This window comes from Equus przewalskii, chromosome 22 (genome assembly GCF_037783145.1).
Source record: "Equus przewalskii isolate Varuska chromosome 22, EquPr2, whole genome shotgun sequence".
NCBI classification, from domain to species: Eukaryota; Metazoa; Chordata; class Mammalia; order Perissodactyla; family Equidae; genus Equus; species Equus przewalskii.
The window spans coordinates 53429173-53446933 of NC_091852.1; the positions used below are offsets into that span (position 1 = coordinate 53429173).

At 53.1% G+C, this 17761-nt stretch overlaps 1 protein-coding gene across 2 annotated transcripts in view; it reads left to right on the top strand.

Annotated features, from left to right (window-relative positions):
• BICD2 (BICD cargo adaptor 2) overlaps nucleotides 1-11562 on the top strand; it is a 50220-nt gene extending 38658 nt beyond the window's left edge. The window contains exons 3-8 of one of the 2 annotated variants that reach the window (XM_070590556.1): nucleotides 2096-2248; nucleotides 3762-4196; nucleotides 4816-5823; nucleotides 6027-6178; nucleotides 7531-7741; nucleotides 9460-11562. In XM_070590556.1, the coding sequence (XP_070446657.1) occupies nucleotides 2096-2248; nucleotides 3762-4196; nucleotides 4816-5823; nucleotides 6027-6178; nucleotides 7531-7741; nucleotides 9460-9465 (1965 nt within the window). In that variant the 3' untranslated portion in view covers nucleotides 9466-11562. Of the gene's footprint in view, nucleotides 1-2095; nucleotides 2249-3761; nucleotides 4197-4815; nucleotides 5824-6026; nucleotides 6179-7530; nucleotides 7974-9459 lie in introns of those variants that run through there. The other variant, XM_070590555.1, reaches the window with a different exon arrangement.
• Nucleotides 11563-17761: the final 6199 nt, after the last annotated feature.

Consider the following 17761-nt stretch of genomic DNA (forward strand, 5'->3'; position numbering starts at 1 on the left):
TTCCCTTTTTCTCCTCAAAGCCCCCCTGTACATAGTTGTGTATTTTTAGTTGTGGGTCCTTCTAGTTGTGGCATGTGGGATGCCACGTCACCATGGCTCGATGAGTCGTGCCATGTCTGTGCCCAGGATCTGAACTGGCGAAACCCTGGGCCATTGAAGCAGAGCGTGTGAACTTAAAGGACTATAGGAGTCCTTTTTTAAAACCTTCGGCTGATTGGATGGGGCCCAGGCACATTGTGTAGAGTAATCTTTGCTCAGAGTCTGCTGAGTTAAGTGTTAACCTCGTCTAAAGAATACCTGCACGGTGACATCTAGCCTGGTGTTGACCAGATGTCTGGGCGCTGGGGCCCAGCCCCGCTGACACTGAGGTTAACCTTCGCAGTCGGGTGGACGTAACTGGAGGAGCTGGCAGAGTTGGGGCTGTGTGCAGAACTTTGCTCGAGATTCCACCTGCCTCTCAAGTGAGTGTAGCGAGTGTGTTCCTCCTGCAGCCTCGTGCCGTCCTGGGTCCACTCTGCCTGTTTCTCAGGAGCCCTGTTCTCCTGTGGGCCTTGCTTTCCTCCGTTTGATAACTTGGCATCATCTCTCTCGTGTCAGCTCTCAGGCACCTCCCAGGCCACTTCATGAGGGGCTGCGTGCTTCCCTGTGCTGGAGGTTTAGCAGGAAGTGTTTGTCCGGTGTGCTGGCTGTACATGTCGACCCCCCCTCTCTGCTTTCCTTTTCCCACTTTACAAATCCAGTATTACTGTTCTTTGTGGACTTGCGTGGAATCGTGGACTCTCGTCTGCAAAGGGTGTGTGTGCAGGGATGCGATCACAAGAAACCCGGGCACCGTGGAGAGGCCAGAGTGCTGGGAGTAGTCAGAGCGAGCTGTGGGGCCCACTGGTGACAGTATGTCTAGCCGAGGGTCCGGTTTGGGGGCGTGGGCCTGGGGGGACCAGCGCTTTGCAGCTGTGCGGGAGGGTGCTTGGAGCCGTGGGAACAGGGGACTTGGAGGGAGATGGAGAGCGTGTCTAGGGACAATTCTGCCTCCAAGGGACATTGGCTATGTCTGGAGACAGTTTCAGTTGTCACAACAGGGGAGGGCTGCCTCGAGTGTGCAGGGGTCAGAGAGCCACTAAATGTCCTGCTACAGGATGGCCCTGGAATGTCGCAAGACGCAGGCTAAGGGACCCAGGTCCTGCGCGTGGCACGTGGCGGCAGCAGGTGGAGGATGCCTAGCAGTCTGGGTTGCGCAGTGACCGCCAGGTCTTTGCTTGCCTCACCGTGCGTGGATGCTTGGTCCTCGAGGCCTCTTGGAGGCAGGAACTATTTTTTAATGGCTTTATTGAGATAATTCACATCCTTAAGAGTATACAATTCAGTGGATTTTAGTATATTCACAGATTTATGCACTACCCCGAATCACTTTTAGAATATCTTGTCACTTAGCACTCCCTCTCCACCGCCCCCGGAACCACTGATCTGCTTTCTGTCTCTGTGATCTGCCTATTCTGGACTTTTCAGATCAGTGGAGTCACAGTATGTGACCTCTTGTGTCTGGCTTCTTTCACTCATGACAGTGTTTTCCAGGTTTGTGCGTGTACAGCGTGTCAGTACATCACTTCTTGGCATGGCTGCTAACACCCATAGACATGTCACGTGTTGTTACCCACTCAGCAGCTGGTGGACAGTGGGTGTTTCCACCTGTGGCTTTTGTGAGTGTGCATAAGTTTTGTGTGGACTTGTCCTCTGGTTTCTCAGGGGCATGCCGAGGGGGCATTGCCGCGTCATGTGGTCACGCTGCTGGCATTTCCATGCCGCACCACTGCACACCTGCCAGCAGTGTGTCAGGGAGGAGCTGCTTCTGACGCCATTTTACAGATGAAGAAACCGAGTTTCCAAGCAGGCTGAGACCCTGCGCTGTTCACCTTCACGCTGCACCACCTGGGGCCCTGACTCCCTCCAGGCGGCTGCAGCGGGCGCCACAGTGGGCCTGGGCCGAGTCCTGGCCATGTAGCCATCATGGTGGGCCTGGCCGTGCCGAGCTCCCTGTGCCCCAGGGGTGGTGGGGCCAGCTGGGGCAGGCTGCTCATACACACCTTCCTCCCGGCAGATCAACCAGAACGTGGAGATCCAGCGTGGCCGGCTGAGGGATGACATCAAGGAGTACAAGTTCCGTGAGGCCCGCCTGCTGCAGGACTACTCGGAGCTGGAGGAGGAGAACATCAGCCTGCAGAAGCAGGTGTCTGTGCTCAGGCAGAACCAGGCAAGTGTTGGGGTCAGGCGCTGGGTGGGTTGGCTCTGGGCCACAGGCCTCATCCCCATCACTTTGCTGTCTCCGTGGTGAGAAGGCGTTCCCCGTGCCTCCTTCACACTCCCAAGCCCAGGACCACAAAAGGAGGCCTTTGGCTATAGTTCTGGCTGACCACTGGCCTGGCCAAGACATCCTGGCCGGTAAAAATGGAAAAACATACAGGAGGTGATAAAGAGGTGAAACCAAAAAGCCCCAGGAGCTGGGTATCCAGCTCTGTCCCCTTTAGGTGGCGATGGGGGGGCCCGAGACAGCCCTGTGCCCTGTGGGGCCCTGGAGCTCTCAGCATGCATCCTTCCTGCTGTTTCAGATGTGCCAGCCCCCTTTGTCCCCGTGTGGCCCTGGGCCTCGGGGTGACCCTCTAGGTGAAGCCAGGTGGGCTATGAGGAGCAGTGTGGAGATGTCCAAGCTGTCGTCTCCCGCCCTTGAGTAACCCCAGGACAGTGGGACGGGAGGGTCACCTCCATCCGTGACGGGACACCCAGGTGGTCCTGGGCACTCCCACCACCTCAAGGCCTGCCCTTGCCACCTCCTTCCCCAAGAGCCACAGCTCTGCAGAATGTGGATGGGGGGACCTTCTTCCCAGGAGCCCCAGACCCTGGGGACCTGGATGCTGAAGTTCTGCACAGAGAAGCGTCGGCCCCCCTCTTTTGCTGACAACAAAACCCGTGTGTTTGTAGAACCAGCAGGGAATAGATCTCCTGGAATGCGGGCCCAGGAGCTCCACCTCTGGCTGCACCGCAGTCCCGCTGTGACACACACAGCGTCCTGAGGAGAGCGAGAAGGAGCCCTGGGTAGCACATGGTGGAGTCCGACCCCGTCCCTGGGCAGCAGCCCACAGTGATCCACTGGTCCTGCCTCTGAGTCTTGGCATCCTTATTTCTTGCACAAATGTTACAGAATAATGGAAATGTTTTAAAAAATTGCCTGGAGACCCTGAGCCCCCATCATACCTTCGTCTCTCTCTGCCCTCCCCTGCCTACCTGCACGTAGAGTTTCAGACTGTGCCTCACCCACTCCCGCCGGGCGTCTGCCGGCCTGGGTGCCGTGAGCTGCTCCAGCATGTCCCACCTCGGTGGAGCTCAGGGCCCTCATTCTGAGATGTGGTCAGATGTAACAGTCATCGCGCACATCTAGATGCATGTTTTATATATTTTAAAGTATTTAATCAATTTAATGTTAATTAAGTAGTCTTGCAGAATATAAAATCAGTGTGCACTTGTTAACGTTTCAAGTAACCAGACACGTTGCAGCATGGAGGTGTGTGTGTTCTGATTTCCACGGCATCGCTGGCCCTGAGTGAATCTCACACCACATGCACATGCGTCCCAGACATGGGCTGAGCATTTCTTGTGCGTCTGCACCTGATGCCCGGAGCCTCTGAGCATCCACATCCTCCCGGCTGTGGAGTCAGCACGGTCGCTTCCTCCCAGGTGGGCACAGACGAGTGTCGACCTCTCTTCCTCAGGTGGAGTTCGAGGGCCTCAAGCATGAGATCAAACGACTGGAGGAGGAGACCGAGTACCTTAACAGCCAGCTGGAGGACGCCATCCGGCTCAAGGAGATCTCAGAGCGGCAGCTGGAGGAGGCGCTGGAGACGCTGAAGACGGAGCGGGAGCAGAAGAACAGCCTGCGCAAGGAGCTGTCGCACTACATGAGCATCAACGACTCCCTGTACACCAGCCACCTGCACGTCTCCCTGGACGGCCTCAAGCTCAGCGACGACGCTGAGGCGCTGGCCAACGGCTTCGAGCATGGTGCACTGGCCAAGCTGCCGCTGGACAACAAGACTTCCACACCCACCAAGGACGGCCTTGCCCCGCCGTCCCCCAGCCTCGTGTCTGACCTCCTCAGCGAGCTCAACATCTCCGAGATCCAGAAGCTGAAGCAGCAGCTGATGCAGGTGAGTGGCTGGTGGCACCGGGATCCCACCCCATCCAGGTCTCCTCACGGCTCTGGGCTCAGGGCCCACGTGCACCGTCCCCAACTCCGCTCCTGTCCCCTCCTGGTGTTGGCCAGACCTGCTGGCCACCAGGACAGTGCCTGCCTGACACTGTCGATGGTATGCACCTTTTTGTACTTAGGTTTATTTCAAATTCCCCGTCATTACCATAGTGGAACTGCAACGCTGCAGGTGGAAGGTGCCCAGAGAAGCAGGTTCCTGATGATGAGATTGAGGTTTGGGCACCGTCCGAGGTTTTTGTGTCCCTCTGCAGTGCCCACATGCAGTCTCCTCCACCGTGTCCTGGGGACATAGCACATCCTGTCCCAGACCAAACAGAATCCCAGGGTCTGTACCACCGACCCTCGGTTTGCTGTGTGTCCTCGGAAGGGGCCCTCCCAGCCCCCCAAGCCTCTGGGCATGGGGAAGACCCATCATGGCCCCACACATGACTCCCCCGCCTGGACGTGTCACAGACAGGCCAGCAGAGTGACAACCGTGGCACAGCTGGGGTCACTACTGGGTCTGTCTGGGTGTGGGCCCTGCAGGCTGCTGACAGGCCCTTCCTATGTCTTTGCAGATGGAGCGGGAGAAGGTGGGCCTGCTGGCGACGCTGCAGGACACACAGAAGCAGCTGGAGCAGGCACGGGGGGCCCTGTCAGAGCAGCACGAGGAGGTGGGCCGCCTCACGGAGAGCCTGAGTGCTCTGCGTCGCCTGCAGGCCGGCAAGGAGCGGCGCACAGCCCTCGACAGTGAGAAGGAGCACGACAGCCGCGAGGACGGTGACTACTACGAGGTGGACATCGACGGACCCGAGATCCTGGCCTGTAAGTACCGTGCGGCTGTGGCAGAGGCCAGTGAGCTCCGGGAGCAACTGAAGGCCCTGCGTAGCGCACACGAGGCCGGTGAGGCCCAGCATGCTGAGGAGAAGGCCCGGCACGAGGCTGAGAGCCAGGCGCTCAGTGAGAAGGTCTCCCTGCTGGAGAAGGCCAGCCGCCAGGACCGTGAGCTGCTGGCCCGGCTGCAGACGGAGCTGAAAAAGGTGAGCGACGTCGCAGGCGAGACGCAGGGCAGCCTGAGTGCGGCCCAGGACGAGCTGGTGGCCTTCAGCGAGGAGCTGGCCAGCCTCTACCACCACGTCTGCATGTGCAACAACGAGACGCCCACCCGTGTTGTGCTGGACTACTACCGCGAGGGACCAGCTGGTGCTGGCCGCTGCAGCCCCGAGGCCCGTGGGCACCGCTCACCCGTCCTGCCCAAGGGGCCACCGGCCACGGAGGGTGGGGCCGGGGACAGCAGCCCCTCGCCTGGCTCCTCGCTGCCTTCGCCCCTGAGCGACCCGCGCCGGGAGCCCATGAACATCTACAACCTGATTGCCATCATCCGTGACCAGATCAGGCACCTGCAGGCGGCCGTGGACCGCACCACGGAGCTGTCGCGACAGCGCCTGGCCTCGCAGGAGCTGGGCCCTGCCGCGGACAAGGACCGGGAGGCGCTCATGGAGGAGATCCTCAAGCTGAAGTCGCTGCTCAGCACCAAGCGGGAGCAGATCACCACGCTGCGCACTGTGCTCAAGGCCAACAAGCAGGTGCGCACGGCGTGTGGCCAGTGGGCAGCCAGGCGTGGGGCTCCTTGCACTCCCCAGCCCCGAGTCCTGCTGGGCCTCCTGCTGGAGGAGAGACATGGGAGCCCCCTCGCCTCAGGGCTGCGGGGGCGGGGCATTGAGGCTGGGCCCCACTGCAGCAGGACCCCCACACCCCTCACCGCCCCCCGCACATCTCTGACCCCTAGACAGCTGAGGTGGCCCTGGCCAACCTGAAGAGCAAGTACGAGAACGAGAAGGCCATGGTGACCGAGACCATGATGAAGCTGCGCAACGAGCTCAAGGCTCTCAAGGAGGACGCTGCCACCTTCTCCTCACTGCGCGCCATGTTCGCCACCAGGTACCGCTGCGCCCTGTCTGCTGGCGGCTGGGCCTGCCCGCCAGGGCCCTTTCCTGCTGCAGGCGGCACCCCAAAGGGCCGACTCTGTTTCCCTTCACGTGGGGTGAGGGGCTGGAGGCGGGGGGAGTGGGCAGGGGGCCCAGCGACACGACTTGTATCGGGGCCAATAACTGACAAGTGAGGTGTGTGCCCCCAGAGCCCGGCGGAAAGTTTGCAGGCTCAGAGGGACGGGCCCAGGGTGCCCCCTCTGACCCTGTAGGTTGGGGGTGGGGGCAGCGGCCTTTTTTCCAGTCCTGAAGGTCCGTCAGATGCAGGCGTGGGCCAGGAAGCCTCCTCAGGAAGTGCAGGCCTGGAGGCTGCTCTGGGGCCTGGTTCCCAGTGTTTCTGCTGCCCAGAGGGGCGTGGCGCCATCTGCTGGCCAGTGCCTGGCGGGCCTGGGGCTGCCGGCCCTGGACGGTCCAGGCCTATGCTCCTTGGGGGCGGGATGCCACGCTTGGGTTAAGTGGGGCTGGAACCTCGCACAGGGCCCGCTTCTTGCGCGGGGTGCCAGGTGCTCCCCTCTTTGCAGCGACGTGGGAAGAGAGGGGGCCAAGACAAGAAGGAAAGCTCCAGGCTTCTCTGGAAGCTTCCTGTCCTCTGGGCAGAGAGCCTGGGAAAGGTCTTGGTCAGTCCCTCGGCGTGTGGTGTGTTGACCCTTGCTTCCTCAGCACGTCTTCTAAGGGCCCCAGCTTCTCAGACGGGCTGAGCCCACAGACCTGCTCGTCTCTGGGCGAGGGTTGAAACTCGCTGTCGGCCTTCAGCCCCTGGAAATGGGGGCGCACGTGGGGCCGCGAGTAGGGGTGCCAGACCGAGTGGGCCTTTCTCTCTCCCAGCCCCACGCCTGGACGGGGCACGCCTCACTGTGAAGCAGAGGCCGAAACAGGGCTGTTTACGGTGTGCACAGGTGCCGTCCCCAGGCTCTGGCTGCCATTGACACAGACGCACTAAGTACCTGTGTTGCGCACGTGCTGATCTGGGAACAGCCGAGTCCTGCCCTTGGGTTGACCCCGCACTCTGGGAGCCAGGGGATGTCACACCTCCAGCCGGCTGTGTCCGGGCCACCTGGAGGCCTTGAAGTGCAGCCATCACCTCTTTTAGTAAAAATTGGCTTCGGAGAGCCCCTCCCAGAGAGAGCTGACCACTGAGGGCACGGCCACTTTGCTTGCAGCCCAGTGAGCAGGGTGACCCCATCGAAGTCCCCTCTCCTTCTGCCCACGTGTCCCCTGCCTGGCCCCTTGGTGTGGGGCCTTGGTCATACACCGCTGCCTGCTCTCCCCATTCTTCAGCCGTGCTCTGGCCTCTCATCCCTGCAGGTGTGATGAGTACATCACGCAGCTGGACGAGATGCAGCGGCAGCTGGCAGCTGCCGAGGACGAGAAGAAGACACTCAACTCGCTGCTGCGCATGGCCATCCAGCAGAAGCTGGCACTGACCCAGCGGCTGGAGCTGCTCGAGCTGGACCATGAGCAGACCCGGCGGGGCCGTGCCAAGGGTGCCCCCAAGGCCAAGCCCAGCACCCCAAGCGTAAGTCACAGCTGCGCCTGCGCCAGCGACAGAGCCGAGGGTGCTGGGCTGACTGCCCAGGTGCTCTGCGGCGAGAAGTATAACATTTACTGCGACTAGGGCCGCGGGCCGCATGCTGCAGCTAACCTGCCACACGTCAGCGCCCGCTTCCCCTCGACTAACCCGGCCACAGCGGGGCCCTGCTAGGCTGCTCTTAACTGACTAACGCACAGAGCGCAGGACCTGGCCGAGGCTGCCTGCCGCTCCACCGGGACACTGCGAGCTTTGTGTCTGCTTCTCACCCCTCGGGACCACCTTTCCAGCAGCTCTTTTCTTGGGGGGGAGTCAGGGTGGGGTCGGAACTGCTGGTCCTTGCAAAAACATGGCTCCCCAGGGTTTGGATGTTGTCGGCTCCCACGGGGAGGGGCAGAACCTGAATCGAAACGTGCATGTTCCCCGCATGTGTCTGATGCCATTGGGCTGCCCCAGCACCCAGAGAGAGCGTGTCGTTCTGGCCGGAGTCCCAGGCGCAGCCTCAGAGGATGCCGTGTGCCTGGCACGTTTATGGAGAGAATTACTTTGTAGTTTGTGCAGCATCTCACTGCAAATCATATTCAGGACAGAAGTATAGAATTCCTGGCCCTTAACCCAGAGAAAGAGCAACCCTGTGCCCTGTGTCCTCCAGCCCAGGCACACACACGTACTGGGCACAGCACAGCACAGCACTGGCCACATCCTGGGACCAGAGCTTAGCTTCTCAGCTTCACTCTCTGGGATCTGCATGCTTCTCTGGTGGCCTGCGCGGTGACAAGTTGGCAGGCCCAAGGTCTGGGGTGTTCTTACTGAAGAAAACTTCTCAAGTACCTGGCCAGACTCTTGTCTTTGCAGGAAGCCCGTCCTTTTGTACTGAGGGTGTCCCCAGCTTTTGGGGTGGATTTCTCCATCCTCTGCCCGTTATCAGGCCCTCCTCCAGGTAGCTTCAGTCCCCCAAAAACGAGGCACTAGAAAGCACCAGCCTGAGCTTCCATCAGCTCAGACGCCGCCAGCTGTAGCTGAACCCAGTGCGGGGTGGGAAAGGGGCTCGCTTGGGCCCAGGGCCAGTTCCAGGATTCACGGTCAGAGGGATGTGGTTCTCCTCAGTGCAGTGCCAGGGTGCTGCGGGCAGAAAGGCAGCCTGGGCTGCCCTCATCCCCAGAGGCTGCGCCCCACCCCCCCCAAGTTTGGCGCAGCCTCCAGAGGGGGTTGTATTGTCCTTCACACAGCTCTGTGCTCACACTCCACTCCCTTCTTGGTTCCTGAGTGCGTCCCAGTCCCCAGCAGATTCCGGGTGCTGTGCAGACCGCCTCGGGTTTGGCCAACCGCAGAGTGGAGCGATGTTGCGCGGGCCGCCCCTGCCCCGGCTCCAGGCTGCTTGGCTGATGGAACGTCGGCTCTTGGGTTCCCCTCCACTTGAGAAGGGGTTGGGCTGCCCCCTCTGCAGGCAGGACTTGTGGGCCGTGGCTGCCTGCTAGCCCTGCGTGCTGCTTCTGCCTGCCTCACCAAGCCCGGCACGCAGCTTCTCTCTGGACTTGTGAGGGGTCTTCATGAAGCATTCAGGGCTGGTGACCCCCTTAACACATGCAGGTTCTTCTCTGCTGCCCACTAATGCACGCGCACCCACACCCTCACAGCTCGGTGAGAGCTCTAGGTGTCCGACAGGCGACTGGTTCTAACGCTGTCTTGTTTTCTCCCGTTTTCAGCTGTAGAGTAGCTGCCGGGAGGACTCGGCCGCCAGCCTTGTCACACTGCAGTCCCCTCCCCTTCCCTCCCGTGGGCCCACGCAGAGGAAGGAAGGGCAGCCTAAAAGTCCACTTAGAAACATTTTTGGATATGCCACTGCAATTCTTTTCAAAATAGCATTCCCCAAGTTTTTAATGCAGAGGAAAAAGCTTTAATGTTGAGATGCCACCAGCCGCTGCTTGGAAAGGCGTTTTACAAGCGCTGAAGAACCTGCTCGGACAGCGACCGCCAGGCTCGCTTAGGAACCTGCTAGAACACTCACACTGGGGTCTCCCTGTTATAGATACTCCTTTTTTATCCGATAAACCTGTGCACTTTTGATATTTTGATATTATATTTGCTTCCTTAATCCCTCACAGAGAGACGGTCTCAGATGCCGTGGTCTGTCTCGTGGTCCTGTAGCCTCCATCTTAGCTCCCGGTGTGTTGATCCCGCATCAGCACGTGGCACAGACGTGTCCTCCTAGCATGTAGGTCTGGACTGTTTAGATGAAGGCTTCGACCTGGCAAGGAACTCGGCTAAACGTGTCCACGCTGTGGTTCAGTAGCCTTTTAGATGATACGGCATTGTGGTTCATGTTTGAAATTACGGATTTTAAATGCCATGTTCATTAAGAAATCCAGGGTATTCCGATTCTGGGGTTTTTCATATTGTATTATTATTATTCTTAGGAATAGTTCAATGTAACAAGAAGAAAACTTGACCTTTGCTCTGGTTAAACAGTAATAGGCACTTGAAAACAAAAAGATAAATTATTGAAATGAGTAGTATTACCTACAGATTCCAGAATTTTCTGGGTTTTAGGACCTTGTGAAGCATGACCGATTAACAGAATTTTATACAACTGTACCAGTGAAATTCCAAATTGGAATTGTTTTGTTACTCTGGTTGTTGTGCCAGATTGTGGTACACTTAGAAAATTCTACAGTCGTCGATTTTTAGGGTGTTCTATTTCAACGCCTTTTTGTTAGTAATCATTGCCAGCAGTGCCTTCATCAGTTACAGGAGGTGTCCCAGCGTAGTTTATTCTCTAAAACAGAGAGTGAAGAGCTAGTTGGGAATGTTGAAGGCCAGTGTGGACCAATAGGTGTGAATGGGCACACACCTTCACACCTGAACCTGGGCATCTTCATGAGGGAAAGGAAATAGCAATTGTGCAAAATTCTGTTAGTCAGTGATTCTTTACTGCGCAGTTCAGGGCTGAGCCAGCGAGAGTGAACACGACTGTGTGTGCTGTGGGAACCAGACGGACTTGATGAGACAAGCTAAGCAGGCTGTGTGGACGACACGCCACGTGTGTGAAGAGCAGGGCGGCGGGCGCCGCGCTGTCAGCCTCCGCTATGGGTGAGGGCTAGCCATAGTATTCTTTGCAAATATGAGGAAGAGACGTCACATATTCTTTTGCTTGGTGTGACTAATCACTGTTAATTTCAGGAAACAGAACTCAATAAGCTCCTTAGCAAACCAGGCCTGCGTCTTGTCCGGTTTGCTGAGTGAGGCTGTGTGAATGGTCAAATTGGTACCTGCAGAGGAAGAAGAAAACGGTGTTCCCTCTTCCAAAATAAAGGACAAATTATAATAATATAAGTAACAAGAGCAGAAGAATTCTGTTTCCTGGAATAAGCATTTCTTATTCCTAGTTGTAGGGACCCCTATTTTTATCTTCTATTACAGTGTTGATTTATAAGAAATAATGTTACATTTACAATAACTTCATCTGTATGGGGTATTTATTTGCAATGATGTCTGAGTACTGTATTTTTTTTCTGTGCATTACCTTAGTGTCAGAATGTTGTCTTTATTTTAAGATCATATGCATGTTCTCCTGCCAAGGAACCTTTACACAGACCCAAACAAGCAAACAAACAAACAAACAAACAAAAATGCCTTCAAATTTTGAGAAAATGAGGCAGAGCGTGGAAAAGAATAGGAATAAGAAACGAGTTGCAACCTGGAACGCAGACATGGCGTGCATGTCTTCAAAGCCGGTGCACATAGGAACAGTGGGCCTGGGTACTGGGTCGCGTTGGCAGGACCAGTAAATAAAAAGTAATAAAGACAAAGCACACGGCTCGTTCTCTGTGGCTGCTCTGACACCTGCTCCAGATGACCGTGCGTCCAGCAACACGCTGTCGTTCTAGCGCCTAAAACACCACCACCACCAGCTGGTCAGTAACTCAGGTGGCGGGAGCCGGAAGCAACCTGGGGCCCAACTCTGGCACGGTGTGGGGTACCTCCTGCAACAGGCATTGGGTGTCCTGAGTGTGGCCTTGAGAGCATGTTGCCTTCACGCTGTCCTGCCTAGATGCAAAGAGATTTAGATAATGTGGGGTCTTTTCCTGTCCAAACTCTTGCTCTCTGAACTCAGGAGTGAATAGATGCAGCAACAAGAATTACCTGTTTGTCAACACAAAACCATGTGCATCTGCAGGAATGTGTGCAAGGCACGCTGAGTTCGGCCGGGTGAATACTTGTGGGTGTGAGCATAGGGGACACATAGTGGCTGAGGGAATAGGACGTCCTGGGGACGGTCTGCCACCTCCCTTTAGCCTCAGTCAGGCCTGAGTGACTTGGCCCAACCCTAAGGGCTTCTCTCGAGGCGGCTGTCTGAGTCCAGGGTCTTGGTGCTTTGCATCTGCCCAGGACTCCTCCCTACACCCTGGGTCTCCCCCGGCTTTGTGGCCACTGCGGGGCCACTCCCTCCAACGATCTCCATCCCTTTTTAGTAGCAGTTGCCTGGATGTGTGTTCAGTTTGAAACTTTCTTTCACAAGAGATTTGTTTTTCTAACTCAGTAGCTAGAAGGAATCTTTCTTCCTTGCTGGCCCATGTCGCCCCAACAGGCTCTTGGAAGAGGTTGAAAAGAGAACCCGAGCAGATCTGGATGAGACTCCAAGGAGGAAGGGCGTTGGCAGTGGGCCAGACAAGGCAGGCTCCTTTCCGGGTGGGGATTCCTCCCAGCCCTTGGCTTCCACCGTGTGTGTCGCACTTTGTGGCCCCACCCTAGCCCTGCTTGTTGGGGTGTTTCATTTGCACGAGCACAGATGTGAGCCCTCTCCCTCATTCCCCCCCCCAGTGAGAGTGAGCTCTGGGTCCTCACACTCGGAGCTCTTCATTTCAGGGGTAGAGGAGCAGCCTCCTGAATGGGTGGGGCCAGGAGCCTGTGGGAGGGGCCGTGGGCGCTGTAAGGTCTTCCACTCAGCCTTCCCTTCCAAGGAAGAGTGTTCCCGTTCCCACCACCTCCTCCGTCCCCGTGCAGTGTTCCTCACGGCGCCTCCAGCAGGTTCCCAGGGCTGGAAACCACAGCGGAAGCTTGGAGATGGATCTTCAGTTGAATTGCCCATGTCAGTAGCTGACCTACCCTCCCTGAGCCTCAGTTTCCCCTCTCTAGGTTGAGGACAATGGTTCTTTGCTCAGAGGTTGTTGTATGTCTGTCATGTAGCAGGTTCTCAACTGATGACCGTTGCTAATACGGTTCTTGCTGCTGTTGTCCTCATCAGCAAGGTCTGTGATGCCAGGCCATGGAGTTGGGCCTTTGTCCTCTGGGGAGCGTGATTTTAAGTCAGCTTCTTACCAAAGCATAATTTGTATTGAGGAAAGTGCACACATACTGATGTACTGTCCACATTTGCACACAGTAAACACAGCTGTGTAACCAGCAGCCACAAAGTTTCCTGGGCCCCCCGAGAGTGCTTTTTGGGGCACTCTGTCTGCCAGCCCTGGTGAGGCTCTGGGCTGCCTTCTGCCTAGGGAGCCTTTTGGAAGAGCAGATGTGCCTACATTCTGTCGTCACCTGGCATGGGATTTGACAGGATGGCCTGCCACCAGGTGTGCCTCCGTGTGTGCTCACCTCTCAGCTGTGCCCAAACAGTGGAGTTGAAAGGGCTTTTTGTGACCGTGTTGGCACGTTTCTCCTGGGCAAGCACACTGGCTCTTGTAAGTTCACCTCATTCATCCATGAATTGCCTTTGTGAGCCCAGCTCCTGGCTTGAGCCCCCCTGCACACACACACAGAGCACCTCCTCCTAAGTAGGAAGAGGCATGGGCCCTCACCCACAGAAGAGCCCTCCTATGGGTGCTGTGAGCACAGCCCTCATGGGCCTCCCAGGAGGAGAGAACAGTAGAAGTTGATGACCACACACACATACCAGGGTCCCTTTCATTCACGTCACTCAAGTGAGGAATCAAGATTTGTTTTATTTACCCTGAAGTATTTGTGAAGTATAGCACACATACGTAAGAGTGCAAACCAGTGTCCACTGGCTGGATTTTTGCCAGCTGAACACTGCAGCCACCATCCAGATGAGAAGCAGATGAGGACAGCCTCCCAAGTCCCCCTGGTCTGGGCACCTGCTCCCCCTCCCAGGGGTGACTCCCCTGTCAGTGCAGGCCACTTGTGCTGTTTCTGTACTTTAGCTAAATGCAAGCATACAAGAGAGACTCAGAGCTTTGATGGATTTACTTACCAAACTGCCTTGGTTTCTCACACCATGACTGAACTATGCATTTACAGGTGACTCGCTTTAGATACAAAGATATAAATCAACTGAATATAACAGAATGGAAAAAGACAGTCCATGCAAACAGTAGGCAAAAGAGAACAGGAGTGGCTGTATTCGTATCAGACAAAATAGACTTTAAGACAAAAATTGTTACAAGAGACAAGGACATTATATAATGATAAAAAAGTCAGTTTACCAAGAAGATGTAATAAGTGTAAACATATGCACCAAACAACAGAGCTCAAAACACACTATGCAGGGGCCACCCCGGGGCTGAGTGGTTGAGTTCATGCGCTCTGCTGAGCCGGCCCAGGGTTTCACTGGTTTGGCTTCTGGGCGCAGACCTGGCACCGCTCATCAGGCCATGTTGAGGTGGCGTCCCATATGCCACAACTAGAAGGGCCCACAACTAAAATATGCAACTATGTACTGGGGGGATTTGGGGAGAAAAAGCAGAAAAAAACCCCACGCTATGCAAAAACTATCCGAATTGAAAGGAGAAGTACACAGCTCAACAACAGTAGTTAGAGATCTCAATACCCTATTTTGTGTAATAGAACAAGACAGAATATAAAAAAGGAAATAGAATATTTGAACAGGACCATAAACCAGCTAGACCTAGTGAATCTATAGATCACTCCAGCCAACAACAGCAGTGCCCATTCTTGTTGAGTACACACGGAACATTGTCCAGGATAGGTCTAACCACAGAACAAGTCTCAGTAAATTAAAGAAGATTGAAATTACTCAAATTATTTTGTCCAATGACAATGGAATAAACTTAGAAATAATAATGAAATGTGGGAAATTCACAAATATGCATAAGTGAAACAACACACTTCTTAATAATCAATGGGTCAAGGAAGATATCGAGAGGAAAGAAAGATAGATCTCAATAACCTAACCTCCCACCTTGAGAAACTAGAAAAAGAAGAACAAACTAGGCTCAAAGTAAGCAGAGGAAAAGAAATAGTAAAGATTAGAGTGGAGTTCATGAAATAAGAGAATAGGGGGAAAGTGGAGAAAATCAACAAAACCAAAAGTTTCTTTGAAAGGATAAAAAATGACAGACCTTTAGACCAAGAAAAAAGAAGACTCCACTAAAATCAGAAATGAAAATGGGGAAATTACTACTGATTTTACAGAAATATAAAGGATTACAAGAGAGTACTAAAAACAATTATACACCAAAAAATTGGATAACCTAAACCCAAACCAAGCAGAGAGAAGATCAACGAATTGACAAACCTTTAGCTAGACTGACAAAAACAGAGATGACTCAAATTACTGAAATCGATAATGAGAGTAGGGACGTTACTAATGACCTTACATAAATAAGGATTACAAGACAACATTATACTGATGCCAACAAATTAGATAAACTTGATGAAATGGCAGATCATTAGAATCAAACACCAAAACTCACTCCAAGGAAGTAATCTTAATAAACTATATTAAGAAATCAAATCAGTAATCAAAAATCTTCTAATAGGACTTCTAGTTTCTGGTCCAACATGTAAGGAGCTTACAAGTCATCATTTTGTCCTAACAAATAAAAAGCTGAACAAACTGAAAAACTAACAACTCTTCTTGGATCCTTCAGAGAAGCGAGGTCATAGGGCAAACCGCTGCCCCCAAAATTGCAGACACACAGATACAGAGCAGTTGTAACCAGTGCCAAGCAGGACGCCCAAACTGGGATTTCCCAGCTGTTGGAGGCTCAGTGTGGAACGTCTGAGAGAGAAACTCCAGGGGACCCAGTCTTGGGAGCCCCTCACCCTTGGGTGAGCTTTGCCTCCAGGGGCTCTACCAGGTTCTCACAGCGGAGATCAGAGAAAAATCCCTCAGGCGTCCCGCAGAGGGAGGGGAAAAAGTAGCCATTTTGAGATACCCTAGAACTTTCTGTTCTTCTTAACCAGGCCTGCCCTCAAGACTATTTTACCACAGTCTAGCCAACCTGCGTGAAGGGAAATACCCAGCTCCAGTTCCCCTTGGCCACTCTTGTTACCACCTAAGGGGGTGAAAAGAAGAAAAACCCAAGAAGCGCTTGTGAAGTTCATAGCCCAGGGGTACTAGTGCACTGCAGACTTACAGAACATCCCCCCCCCCGCTTACCTTTGTATTACTAAATGACTATTTACAGCAGTTCCCTTTCCCCAGTACATGATGTCTGGCTTTCAACAAAAAAGTAGGCATAATAAAATGAAAAAAATCAACAAGCCAAAACATACTTTGAAGAGACGGAGCAAGCATCAGAACAAGACTTAGAGATGGCAAGAACGTGGGAAGTATCAGGCCAGGAATTTAAAATAACTTTGATTAATGTACTGAGGGCAGTAATGGAAAAAGTACATGTAAGAACAGATGGGTGGGGCTGGCCCCGTGGCCGAGTGGTTAAGTTTGCACGCTCCGCTGCAGGCAGCCCAGTGTTTTGTTGGTTCGAATCCTGGGGCGCGGACGTGGCACTGCTCATCAAACCATGCTGAGGCGGCGTCCCACATGCCACAACTAGAAGGACCCACAACTGAAATATACAACTATGTACTGGGGGGCTTTGGGGAGAAAAAGGAAAAAAGTAAAATCTAAAAAAAAAAAAAAAAAAAAAGAATAGATGGGTAATGTCAGAGAGAAATGGTCTAAGAAACAATTTTTAAATTCTGGAAATAAACAGTAACAGAAATAAAGCCTTTGATAGGCTCATTAGGATATTGGACATGGCTGAGGAAAGAATCTCTGAACTTGAGGATATGTCAATAGAAACTTCCAAAGCTGAAAAACAAAGAAAAAAGGCTGAAAAAAATGGAAATCAATACCCATGAACTGTGGGACAACTACAAAAGGTATAACATACACATAAGAGGAATACCAGAAGGAGAAGAAAGAGGAAAAGGAAGCAAAGCAATATTTGAAGCCATGATGACTGAGAATTTCCCCCAAATTGTCAGACACCAAACCACAGATCCGAGAGGCTCAGAGAACACTAACCAGGATAAATGCCAAAATAAAACTATACTTAGGCATATGATATTCAAACTGCAGAAAATAAAATATAAAGAATCTTGAAAGAAGCCAGGGTGGCAGACAGGGGAAGCTTCCTTATAGCAAAGAAAAGACAAGAATCCCATTCAACTTCTCAGAAACTGCAGACAAGAAGAGAGTGCAGCAAAATATTTAAACTGGGAGAGACAAAAACGACCAACTTAGACTTCTGTATCCTATGAAATTATCCTTGAAAAGTAAAGAAAAAATAAAGACTTGCTCAGACAAACAAAAATTAAGGCAATTTGTTGCCAGTAGGCCTTCCCTGCAAGAAATGTTAAGGCTTTTCAGAGAAGGAAAATTATATATGTCAGAAACTCAGATCTATATAAAGAAAGGAAGAGCATTAAAAAGGAATAAATGAAGATAAAATAAAACCTTTTTATTGTCAATTGATCTGATACATAAGTTAGTTAAAAATAATAAGCAGTAACAGATGATTATAGTTTATGAATAAGTGAAGTGAATGACAGCAATGATACAAGGAACAGGAGGGAAGAATTAGGAATATTTTGTTTTTATAAGGTACTTGCACTAACCAAGTGGCATAGTGTTATTTGAAAGTAGACTTGCATTTGTTGTAAATGTATTTTGCAAACTCTAGGGCAACCAAAAAAATAAATAAGTATAATTTATATGCTAAGAAAGGTAGAAGATGAAAATAGGAACAAAGAACAGGACAATAATCACTTTAAACTTCAGGGGTCTAAATACACCACTTA